The sequence below is a fragment of the Notothenia coriiceps genome, unplaced genomic scaffold (genome assembly GCF_000735185.1).
Source record: "Notothenia coriiceps isolate Sejong01 unplaced genomic scaffold, NC01 NC01_scaffold00035623, whole genome shotgun sequence".
NCBI lineage: Eukaryota > Metazoa > Chordata > Actinopteri > Perciformes > Nototheniidae > Notothenia > Notothenia coriiceps.
Genome location: NW_011368324.1, coordinates 36,391 through 48,324, shown reverse-complemented (window position 1 = coordinate 48,324; position 11,934 = coordinate 36,391). Strand labels below are relative to the sequence as shown.

Below are 11,934 nucleotides of genomic sequence, written 5' to 3'. Positions count from 1 at the left end.
TAATCTTTAAACTAATAGTTTTGAGCCAGAACTTCAAGTATTTGTACCTTGTTATAAAATTAAATGTGCTAAATATAGTAACCAACGCTGTTAGCTCCATGTTTAACACACACAATAACAACATCTAATGATTGGGATCAAAGCCAAATAAACTTCACTGGGAATTGGGACATCTCAATTCTTTAAGAATCATATTTTACAAATGAGCATTAAGATCTAAAAGTGCAGACTCACTCTCACCTGAGGGCTGTCCAAATCCAAATCCTGTAGATGAAGATGTGGTGGTGTTACTCCCAAACACAGGCCCTGGCCCAAATCCAGAGCTCTGGCCAAATGCCGGTGCTGTGGTTTGTCCGAACAGTCCTGCCCCGGTGCTGCTGGCTGTGTTGGCGCTGCTCGTGCCGAAGGAGAAGGAACTGGCATTGGTGGCAGTGGCGGCACCGAAGAGACTTCCTCCAGTAGTTGCGCTGTTAGAACTCGCACCAAATGCAGATTGGCCAAAAGAAAAGCCGCCAGGTGTTTCAGTGTTGGTGGCAGGTTGGCCGAAGCCACTCACCTGGCCAAACACAGAATTTCCAAAACCAGGTGCAGAGGGTGTACCAAACGCAGTTGAGCCAAACCCTGGGGCTGAGGGGGCAGAGGAAGCTGGAGGGGCAGCAGGTTGCCCAAACACAGTGCTAGCAGTAGTAGCTGTGCTAACAACAGTGGAGGTAGGGGTGGTGCCTGCAGCGGCAACTGTGCTGATAACTGGTGTAGCTCCGAGGGAACTGCTGTCCGTTATTGTGGGGGTCGTTTGAGTGAAAATGGAGCCTGGTTTGTCAGAACTGGGCACCTGGAAGGCTGTTGGAGCTACAGCAGGGGTGGGTGCTACAGCAGGGGCGGGGGCAGCAGATGTGGGCACAGGACTAGCGGTCGTGGTGCTGTCTAGGGGGGCTTCTGTTGTGGGAGCCGCACTGGCTGGTGGGACTGCATCAGCTGGGGCGGTGAAATATGAGGGAGGGTATGGGGGCGGGGAGGTTGCGGCCAAAGGAAGTGAGGGCGATGGTGCTGTAATCGCTGTGGTTTCTGAGGCAGCTGCATCTTCTGCAGGCTCGGGGGCTGCAGGGGGGCTGGGGCTCTCTACAGCTGGAGGTGGGGTGGGTTCATAAGGTGGTGGGGAACCTTTCTGCTCCTCTGAAGGGTCTGGAGAAGCCGCAAGAAGACTGCTGAAAGACGTAGGTGAAGCCAAGGCCGTTAAACCGGACTGAGGGATGGAGAAGGCCGGCTTGGGGTTTTGTTCAGGGGGCTTGAACAAACTCCCTGACGCTGCCCCCTTGGAAAGGTCCGCTCCTGCAGAATCGTCTGCAGACTTTTGTGGGCCTGGAGCAAAGCTAAACTGCGCCGCTCCCTTGCCTAGACCGAGTCCAGTTTCCCCAAAGCTAAATGAGCCAGCGGTGGGTTTGGCGGATGCATCTTGGGCTTCTTCTCCATGGCCCACACGTAGTCCAGAGAAGATGCCCAGAGTTTCCCCCCCAATGGTCTTCAGGGGCTGTGGCTCTGTCCTCAGGGCCGGTTTGTCTCCTGACATGTTTAGGGGCAGGGTGGGGGAGGCGGTGCCGAGAGCAGGGGAGGGAGACTTTGGGGTGAGGGAGAATGGCTCCTCTGCCGACTGGCCAAACATCATCTTACCATTTCCACCAAAGGAGAATTTATTCGCATCGTTAACTGGAAAGACATAAACAAAAGTCATTGAATGTGTGACCATTTGACATCGGCCTCATAACGATCCGCTACAAAGCTACTTTATTGTTTGTTTACCTTGTGGCACTCCAGCTGCCGGTGTGACAGAAGAAAAACTGTAGCCAGTGGCCCTGCAAAATAAATTAAAGTCTGAATGAACCAACAGTAAGAGCATCCTGGCTTGGAAACTGGATGGTGACAAGGTTCCAGTCCCTGATAGACCACAAAAAACTAGTTTACCCCCTCAGCCTTGCCAAGCTACCGGACCCCCAACTGCTCTGACACCTCTTGATTACTACATGTGTTTGTGCATGTGTGTATTTCTGGTGTAATGTATATACTGTAACAGCCAAGTGAATATTCAACTTCCCCTTGTAGGAGTAATAAAGTATGTGTTTTTCTTCTTCTGTGATGTAACTTATTTCAAACTGAAACAGAACAAGGGAACACAGTTGTATCATAGTGATCGTCACACCCACAGATTATCAGTCAGGGACAGAGGGAGACATCATAATTGGAAAAGTTGATATTTTGCTACTTGTGCGAGGGGTTTTGATAATATTCAAAATGTTTTAAATGTTTTTGAGACTTTGACTTTCTACTTAGTCTAAACAACAAATACATTTCTGAACATATAAGAGACTCTTATGCTGCGTTCGCACCGGACACGATGCGAATATTCGCATCGCTCCAATCTCCAAAAGTTTCACCGCGGCTTGCAGTTTGTTTTATCGCGTCATTCAAAAACAGACATACCGTTGACGCGCCGCGACGTTGACGGACAGTTGAGGTTGTTTACACTTCCATGCAAGATCGTTTTGGTTATTTCTGTCCTTGACTATGGAGGATATAACAACTATTGCTGCTTTGTACCTTCTGTGGAAGTCCTACAAACGTAGCAACAAACGCCGCTCTGTCTGGGTTCTTATTCTCCTCCAAGCCAGCTCCTTTTTTTTTGCGGTCCCGGTAGATATAGGCTACGACATTGTATCGTAAACCTCCGGGAACCCACTCACAGCCACAACGATCATCTCTTCCATCTTTACAACTGATCAACAGCAAGACCTCAGAGGGACGTCAGAGGGAATCCGAACGTTGATTGGCTTTTGCGAGAACGCGTCACGTGAATTTGACGCTCGAGTTGAAAAAAAAAAGTTCTCTCGCGTTTGCCCCAGCCCCTTCAAATATCCTCAATCGTGTGATTTGGGCCCGTCCACCGCTTCATGCGCGCCGTCGGAGCGAATTCGTGTCTGTCCGCGTCTCTGCATTGACTTTACATGTAATCGCGCCGCCCCCAAAAATCGCATCGCGTCAGGTGTGAACGCAGCATTATATGTCCATAAATATAAAATACACTATTTGTTTACTCGTTTTTAGGGATGCACGATATTGTTTTTTTGAAACCGATACCGATAACTTCCTGCTTCTCAAGACCGATACCGATAACCGATAATAATATAATATATATATATATGAAATGTACCTGTAGTTTTTTGCACACCTGGTGGTAAAAAAGACTAGTAGTGAGCAAGTGACATGAGCATTACTACTATGAACAAAACAAAGCCAAGAACAGTTTCAAAAGCCTCGTCGATAGGTAAAAGCCCCGGTGCCTTTGCAGCTGGCTTTGGATTTGCCGCTAGTTTAGCAGCGCAGGCGTCTTCGTACGCTTTTAACACACCATCGTAACGATGGCGATGTTTCAGGTGACTAATCAGGTTGGTATTGTACTGTGATGAAATTTCTGTAGAGCGAAACATCAATAATTGTTATACATGTTAAAAATGTTGGAGAGTAGACGTAGTCTGAAAAATAAATGAATTATTGACGAACCAGTAGTAGAGTCGCAGTTAGTAGGTTTGTCTCCGAGGTCACGAGACGGATCGTGGGCGTCTTCGGATGGTTGTGGCGCGTTGTCCAAGAGGGATAGCGTAGTCCCACCGCAGTTGAACCCTTTTTGAATTTTTCTCGTAAGTCTCTTATATATTTTGTCTCATCACCACGTGCTATTAATAGCCAGCGGCTATAATTGACCTTAGATAGCTGCAGTAGGGTGTTTGGTTGGCAGTGTGGGGCGGCTGATTTTTCATGTAATTATCGGGGGGCTATGTCTAATCGTAGTGATTAAAAAGCGCCCATTGTTTTTATTATTTTTATGATGTCACACCGCACCTAACCCTACTCCCCGCGAACCAAAAAGTTGAGCGGGAGGGCAAAAGCGTGCATTGACATCCATGGAGATTCACCGAAATCCTTCTCCCCTCAAGAGGTAGGGTCGCGGTCGGCAGGGATTGCCGGGCAGATTGATGTTCCGGGTAGTTTTTACAACTTCGACACCGACAGACTTCGAACCGCTAAAAAACGCTGGTTGTTGGTTGAGTGGGACTAGAGGGGCGGTGGCTGTAGGTTTCGTTCATCGCTTACAGATTTACCCCGCCTCATTTGAGGCCGCTATAGTGTTTGGAGAGGTGTTGTCGCTTTGGATGTTTTGCAAACGTGTTACGAGAGACGGTGGAGGAGGTACGAGACGGCCAAACATAGGGGCATTTATGCGAGGACCAGCATTTCTTGCGCGCACTTAAACGATGCCCATTATAGAGCACAACCTTGATACTCCTTTACTTGCGCCTGACCGGAGAGGGTCGAACGTGCGCCAATACTAACCGATGCGGCGAACGTGAGCCGCCTAAACGTATTTGCCCTTAAACTAACCGACTACGGTTCGGTAGCTTCGGCTATCTTACGAGCACCACGAACGTTCTGTACGGTACGAGGGTGTGTCGTCGTCAAGTCGCTTCTAATTTTTAAAGATGCAGTGGGGTACCAGTTCACTTACCCGCTTCGCAACTTTCGTAAAAAGCTACGACATGCCATTCGTGGCACGGCATTGGCGACGGACCGACACTGGCATTTACTACACGCCCGCAGCTTGCGGTCCTGTGCATGGGCTGTGTTTGTACACAGCCATCATAGCCTGATAAAGTTTCAAAGTCTCAATCTATAAGCGAACGATAAACATAATTGTTACGTTACGTCTTCAAGGTGCTCCTCCCTTTTCCGTGTTCTGNCCACCGCTTCATGCTCGCCGTCGGAGCGAATTCGCGTCTGTCCGCATCTCTGCATTGACTTTACATGCAATCGCGCCGCCCCCAAAAATCGCATCGCGTCCGGTGACGCGATGCGATTTTTGGGGGCGGCGCGATTGCATGTAAAGTCAATGCAGAGATGCGGACAGACGCGAATTCGCTCCGACGGCGAGCATGAAGCGGTGGACGCGGCGCGAATCACGCAATTGAGGCGATTGAAGGGGGCCTCGTCAAACTCAAGAGTTCAATTTTTTCAACTCGAGCGTCAAATTCACGTGACGCGTTCTCGCGAAAGCCAATCAGCGTTGGGATTCCCTCTGACGTCCTGCTGTTGATCGGTTGTAAAGATGGAAGAGATGGTCGTTGTGGCTGTGAGTGGGTTCCCGGAGATTTACGATACAATGTCGTATATCTACCGGGACCGCAACAAAAAGGAGCTGGCTTGGAGGAGAATAAGAGCCCAGACACGACGGCGTTTGTTGCTACGTTTGTAGGGCGTTTGTTATATCATCCATAGTCAAGGACAGAAATAACAAAAACGATCTTGCATGGAAGTGTAAACAACCTCAACTGTCCGTCAACGGCGCGGCGCGTCAACGGTATGTCTGTTTTGAATGACACGATAAAAAACAGCAAGCCGCGGTGAAACTTGAGCGATTGGAGCGAAGCGAATATTCGCATTGCGTCCGGTGTGAACGCAGCATTACAATATCATCACAATAATCATTCTTAAACATTGTGATATTTGATATACAATAATAAGATTGAACATATAAATTAAAAACGGTTTACCATCAAATAGATATGAATAAATATGAATATAAATACATTTCCGGTATATAGAGCAAGTTATATGTGCATAAGGTGCAGGTTGTTGATGTTTTAAACATTTTAAAGTGGGGTCAAGCCTTTATATTGGAGCTTAATGGCTTCTGGCACAAGATTGATGGAGAGAAAGACAGATAATCAGACAGACCGTAAGACAGAAAGACAGACAGATTGTAATCGGGGGACAGAAGGGAGCGAACTGCCTGAGAGACGGTATCTTCCTGAGAGGTAGAGCAGTGAAGGCGCTCACCCAGAAAACAGAAAGTGAAAGGTGTGTTAGAGAGAGACGGTGGATAAAAGGTGATCCTCTCTCACTCCCAACCCCCCAGTGGTCACACAGGCCAAAATAAAAGCTGTCTGAGTGCTGAGGCAGGAGGAGGGGCCGCTCACCGCTGAAGTGTCTGCATTGTTGACATCTGCTGTAAGTAGAAAGAAACAAAAAGGAGTGTGAGGCTTTTCAGCCAATGTGCAGAAGAAGTGATGTTTCAGGCTTCGAGGGAACAGTCTACTCACTTGTTCTCCAATGATCACAATTAATATCAATAATAGTTCAAGTTATTTCTCATTTTATTATAGAAGATAGGTTGCAAAAGACATTAAACCATGAGATTGTATTCAGAACTATTTCAACTGTACAGAACAGATTACTTCGACCAAAAATATCTACCTGGTGGAAATGACTTAGCGATACATAATCCAGAAAAGAATAGCACCAATTTTGAAGTATGATGTCGCCCCACACTAGATGATGAGATGAAAGGATTCCTGGTGATGATGTTGAAGTATGATTGATTTGATTTTAATGATAGGAAAGTTATGAACTAAATTCAGAAGCAAATTTTACTCAAATAAAAAGCCTCAGTGTTTAAAAAACGTCTGCACCCTTTTGCTTCTTGTCTTCCATCACCAGCCTCACAGCAGGTGGTTTGCGTGATAGAAGAAGAAGAAGAAGAAGCCATTTCTTCTCATGAGGATTACTTCTGTTTTGGGATATGCTGCCTACTACCACTGATTTCCTCAGAGAGGGCATTTTTCCAAGCATTACAGCCAACCACCAGATGCTTCTATATGAAGCCACTCATGCACATACACATCTGAAAAATGACATATGGCAGAGGAAGGATAATCATAACACCATAAATTCTGCTACCACGCGAACAATTACCTTTTCTATTCATCAAGATCCAATCCCATTTGCTTGTTCAGACAGAATCAGCCAGGGACGGAGAGGACGCCAACACAGACAGACAAATGATGTAAGCTGCGGATTACGACTAAAATAATTGTGCCCTTTGTGACTTCAGCTGGTGCTTCTCGTTGCATACTCATTGATCTGGATCGCTCAAAAACAATAAACAAACATCTGAGTCTAGGAGACATTTCGGAGGAAGAGTGAGAGAGAAAACTGGCCTTCTTAATAGCTTTTTCAAAGTGAATCAGTGAAGCAAAGTGACTTTACAGCCCCAACCCTCCCATTCTGCAGAAAATGTGATTTTCACAGAGAAATGTTTCCAATAAGAAGTTGTTGTTTGTCAGCTCTCATTAAGGCAGACAGATTGTGTCTCTTCCTGGCGTGGCAAAGCTGCGATCAGTGTTGCCGTGTTATACATGTAAACACTGTCACATTGCACAAATGGAGAGGATGTTTCCTTCAAAGCCGAACAGCGTTCCCTACATTTAATGAATTATTTAAAGCTACGAGGCCAACATGACGTGCGCAGCGCTCAAATATAGGTGCACTGAATGAGATTGCATGTACACTCGCAATCAGAGAGAAGTGTCCGAGTGCAAACAGTGAGAAGGAAGTAGATGTTTTGGCGCAGTGGTTAGAGCGTTGATCATCAGATCAAGAGGCGTTGGTGAACTCCAGTTCGAATCCCGCCTCGGCCGCCACTGCGTCAGGCCGTTGTGTCCTTGGGCAAGACACTTCAACCGCATTTGCTCCTGTGGGTAATGTCCACAGTAATGACTCTTACATGTCTAATATGTGTAATGTGTAATTGTAAAGCGCTTTGAGCACCTGTAGAAGCGCTCTAATAAAAAATGTAATGCATTATTATTATTATTATTATTATGTATAATAGATGTATGTAAATCTAATTTGTCTGGCAGAAGAGATGCACCTCTGAACTCTCCCTGTCACAAAAGCACAGCGGACGATATATAATTCCAGACATGTGCAGGTAATATAATTGTCCCTGCAAGAGCTCATTCGACAACATAATTGTGGTGTTTCCATCAAATCCCCACGTTAAATAAAGAGATTCCCCGTTGTGCGAGGTAAACGCTGACAGGGGAAGGGGTTTCTCCTCTCCTCTCCTTTTTGGCATTCTTCCTATCACTGCTCAACATAATGTGTAATTACTGGTAGACTGAAACGTACCCGGGCAATTAGTTTGTAGCTTAGTTAAACTCTGTTGTTGCCTCTATCAAGGACATTTGTATGGAGATTGTTTTTTCCCCTACCTGTCGAACAATGACATTTTCAGTTTCATCAAAGTCATTTTTAAAAAACAGCATAATGTTCACAAGCTTTGTCTGTTATGCTTATTATTGGTTTTCCCTCTTCCTGTAGTTTGGTGTATATGTTTGTGTGCATGTAAATGGTCTGCAAAGGCTAAAATCCTAACCAATCAGAGCATTGAAGCCCCAGGATAAGCACAAAATACTAATATGAACCTGAAAATGAGCATTAATATGTCCTCTTTAATATGTGAAGCACGTTGCACTAAAGGCCATTCCAGGTCAATGATGTCACAAAAGGGATTTTCCAATCAGCTGTCAAAAGCCAAACATGTCACTGAAACAGACGCCAACATGAACCCAATGACGAGCAGTTTGTCACAGAGTATTGAACACTATTGACGCAGTGATATATGAATACCTCCATCATCTCAGAGACAATCATGGCTAGCTTCCAATTCTGATGTATGATTAACATTGACCACAAGCATTGATCCGATCCACTGTTCATTCTTTTTGTACCATTGCTTTGTGTGTAGTTTCTCCAATATTTCATCTGATCCTCCTCCCCCGCCCCACTCCTCACAAAATGCCCTTTAAGACAGGCGCAGAGATCTTTATTCATTATCATAATCCCCTGGTCATGTCTCCTGAATACATTGCCATTTGAAACCAAGCATGCGTGCGTCATTATAATAGGCCATACCCTGAAACTAAAAAGTTAACCGAGGAAAAAGGAGCAGAGTCTGAAATGTGGCACGTTTTTCTTTTTTTAAATCCAATCCACAGATATAACCATTTACAAAATGAATAGTGGGTTTCAGAGAAGTGCTGGTGGCGCTTATTAATCAAGACGTTTTTCAGGATGAACGATTCGGGAGGCTTAGCGATTTTTTTCTAAGTTATTAGAAGAGGGGAATGACTCTCCATACATATACAGTGATAGTTTGTGATGATCCCAAATGATGTAGACTAATACGGAATCACATCCTCACTGAAAGCTAGTCCTGAAGGAGCCAACGAAATGTCAGACACATTTAGAAACAGTCAATTGAGCTATTGCAGAACCACCGGTGATAACGGCTGGTTTGATGAGATCTCACTTGGCATGCAGGTCCATAAATTCAGCAGAGAATTACATCCACATCCTTCAGCGGAACACTTTATGGTAACCTGACGTTTCCTGCAAGTCAAATGAATAATCTAAATATCACACAGTTACATTTCATAGGACTCAAGGGTAGCCCTTAGTATAATTTAAAGTACTGTCGATTTATATTTAACATGTATGATTTATCTCAATCTTATGGAAGAGGATTAGGGCCACATGATTATTTTTTTTGTGAGGATTTGAAAAATTATTCTGACTTTAATCTCAGAATTGTGAGATTAAAGTCAGAATTGTGAGATTAAAGTCAGAATTCTGACTTTTTTCTCACAATAAATTTTTTTTTCAAATCCTCCAAAGATTTTTTTTAATGTGGCCCTAATCCTCTTCCGTACAATCTAATATGTTAGTGAGATTATACTTATTATACAACTCTACTCTTCTTTTAGCTTTTAGTTTTGGCATCATTTCATTTGTGGATATATAATGTTATCAGAAACAATTAGGTAAGAGGTTTTGGTCGAGCTGGTGGAGACCAAACCAGAGTTTAAAAAGGAAGTTTAAAATCAGATTTAGATTCTGCTTTATGTACTCTTCATGTGTAATTAGGCAACTGTTGATGCTTGGGATTTTCGGGGATTGTAAACCCCTTTATGGCAAATCTTGGACTATACAAACAACATTAAATAGCTTTTTTCCCCAGTCGCAATGTCCGGTTTTAAGGATTATCAGCTCGTTTTGGAGAGCTTCTGAAAAAATAAAATCAAGGCACCTGTAAGTAATATCTTTAGTTTTTTACTTTTGAGAGAGCGAAACGTCACAGATTACCCATCATGCCTGGCTGTCAGAGCAGAAGAACCTGTATGTGCGCTCACAGAGCATGCGCCTCTTAAGCCCCGCCCCCCGAGCTCCCACTCTCGGCTCAGTTGAATGAATGGTGAGAGAAAATAAATCTAGATTCGGCTTTGAGTGCATTTTACAACTTTAAGGACCGAATATTTCTAATAAGGGCTATAAATTAGTTCAAACTGGGTAGTTTATTTAGTTTCAAAAAAGATTTACAGACGTCTCTTTCTCCATGTTAGTCAATGGGAAAAAGTCTTTCTGGGCCCAGGGATGTCACGGACTGATACGGAAATGTTAGTACCGCCGTTTGGACACAACGAATATTGGGCACAGAGTCCGGCGCACTTCCTGGGGGCTTGGCGTTGGGTCAGAAAAGAGACCGATTTCCTGTTTCCATCACATATTAAAGTGTAAATTCTTCTCCCATTGGTCGGCTTTGCCAGGGGCGGGTCCAAGGCACGTTCTGTCGTTTTCTGATGTTAGTTTTACAATATTAAAATATCTGTCGGTCATTTAAACATTCCCTAATAATAGTATTGCAGTGTCAATAAGTGAGGGTTAAAGACAGTGTGCTTAGTGTGCAACACCACGTGTCATTTATCCTTAAATTCCCGTACACAAAATATAATATTAGCTACATGCTAATGCTAACCAGAAGTTGACAATATTTACTCGCGAAAACCGGAAGTCGAGTGTTTGAACATCCGGTTTTCAGAAAAAAAGCAGCTTTAAATTAGAACAGTGTGTTAATTTAAAGTTACAGCACATAATATTGATTTTATTTTTCTTACATTACCGTGCTAATTTAACAGGCTCTGTTGCCTACTTCCTCTGCAGCAACTTGTTTTCTCCATCAACCCTGATGCCAAATGAGACAAATTCATCTTCAACAATCAAGCTCACGTTACTCCCTGATCACCAAGGAGGGGGAAAATGTGTCGAAGCGTGGCAGAATCTTCTTTGGCCAAACGTATTTGGTTATTGCATGGCTGACACATCTGCATGAAGGGAAATTATTTTTCTTTTTCTCCTGCCCGACCCCTTTCCGTTATGTTCTCGCTCTGCACCTCCAGCTACCGTGTCCCAGAATGCACTGTTCAGCGAAGTGCTCACTTCCTCATATGATATTAATGGAGATGGTATTGGTCGTTTGCCAGGTTGGTGTTCACTTTACAGGAAATGGCCGTGGCTGTGATTGATTCATTTTGAAGACGTTGTCATTGGTGACATTTTCAGCTACAACCTCCAGTGCGGAGACATGGATCATACTTTGAGTCCTTTAAACAGCTATGAGAGTCAGGTAATGGCCCGATGCAGATCTACCTGGACAAAATCCAATCGCAAGCAGAGCCAGAATCTCATTTAGTGTAATTAAAGCCTTTAAAAAAAAAGGGCCTGAATGTGTTATACATGTTCAACTCGAGGATGAATCCATCTTGGGCCATTAAAATATCGTAAGGATAGATCTGAAATGTGATATGCATGGAGATCCTTTTAAAGTGAAAAAAAGGTGGCCGTCTAGATGAAGTAAAAGCACAGTTAAAATGTGCTTTATTATAGATTTCCCCATCTCCTGAACATAGCAAGTCATATGTCGTCGTGTCACGTATTTATGAGCGACTGATACAATGCTGAAAGGTAAGCATGACCAATGGAAGAAATGGAGAGATAGCTTCAGAGGCTTAGTCCTGGTATCTACAGATCTACAAAAACATCCCTCTATCTATTTTTCATGTATTATTCATATTTCTAACCTTACACGCAGACACAAATAAATGTACATTATATAATATTGTTGGTTACAGAGCTGAGGAAAAATGGCTTCAAGATAATGAGACTTGGAAAAAGATTATATTTCACATAGCCCATAGTCAGATCTAAGTT

At 44.0% G+C, this 11,934-nt stretch overlaps 1 protein-coding gene across 1 annotated transcript; it reads right to left on the bottom strand.

Annotated features, from left to right (window-relative positions):
• Window positions 1–234: 234 nt before the first annotated feature.
• Window positions 235–10,913, bottom strand: LOC104963121 (nuclear pore complex protein Nup214-like; the record flags this gene model as incomplete). Its single annotated transcript, XM_010791682.1, has 3 exons — window positions 10,909–10,913; window positions 1,798–1,850; window positions 235–1,704 (listed from the first exon to the last, which is right to left on the bottom strand). A coding segment is annotated over exon 3 (1,429 nt), but the record flags the coding sequence as incomplete, so codon positions are not given.
• Window positions 10,914–11,934: the final 1,021 nt, after the last annotated feature.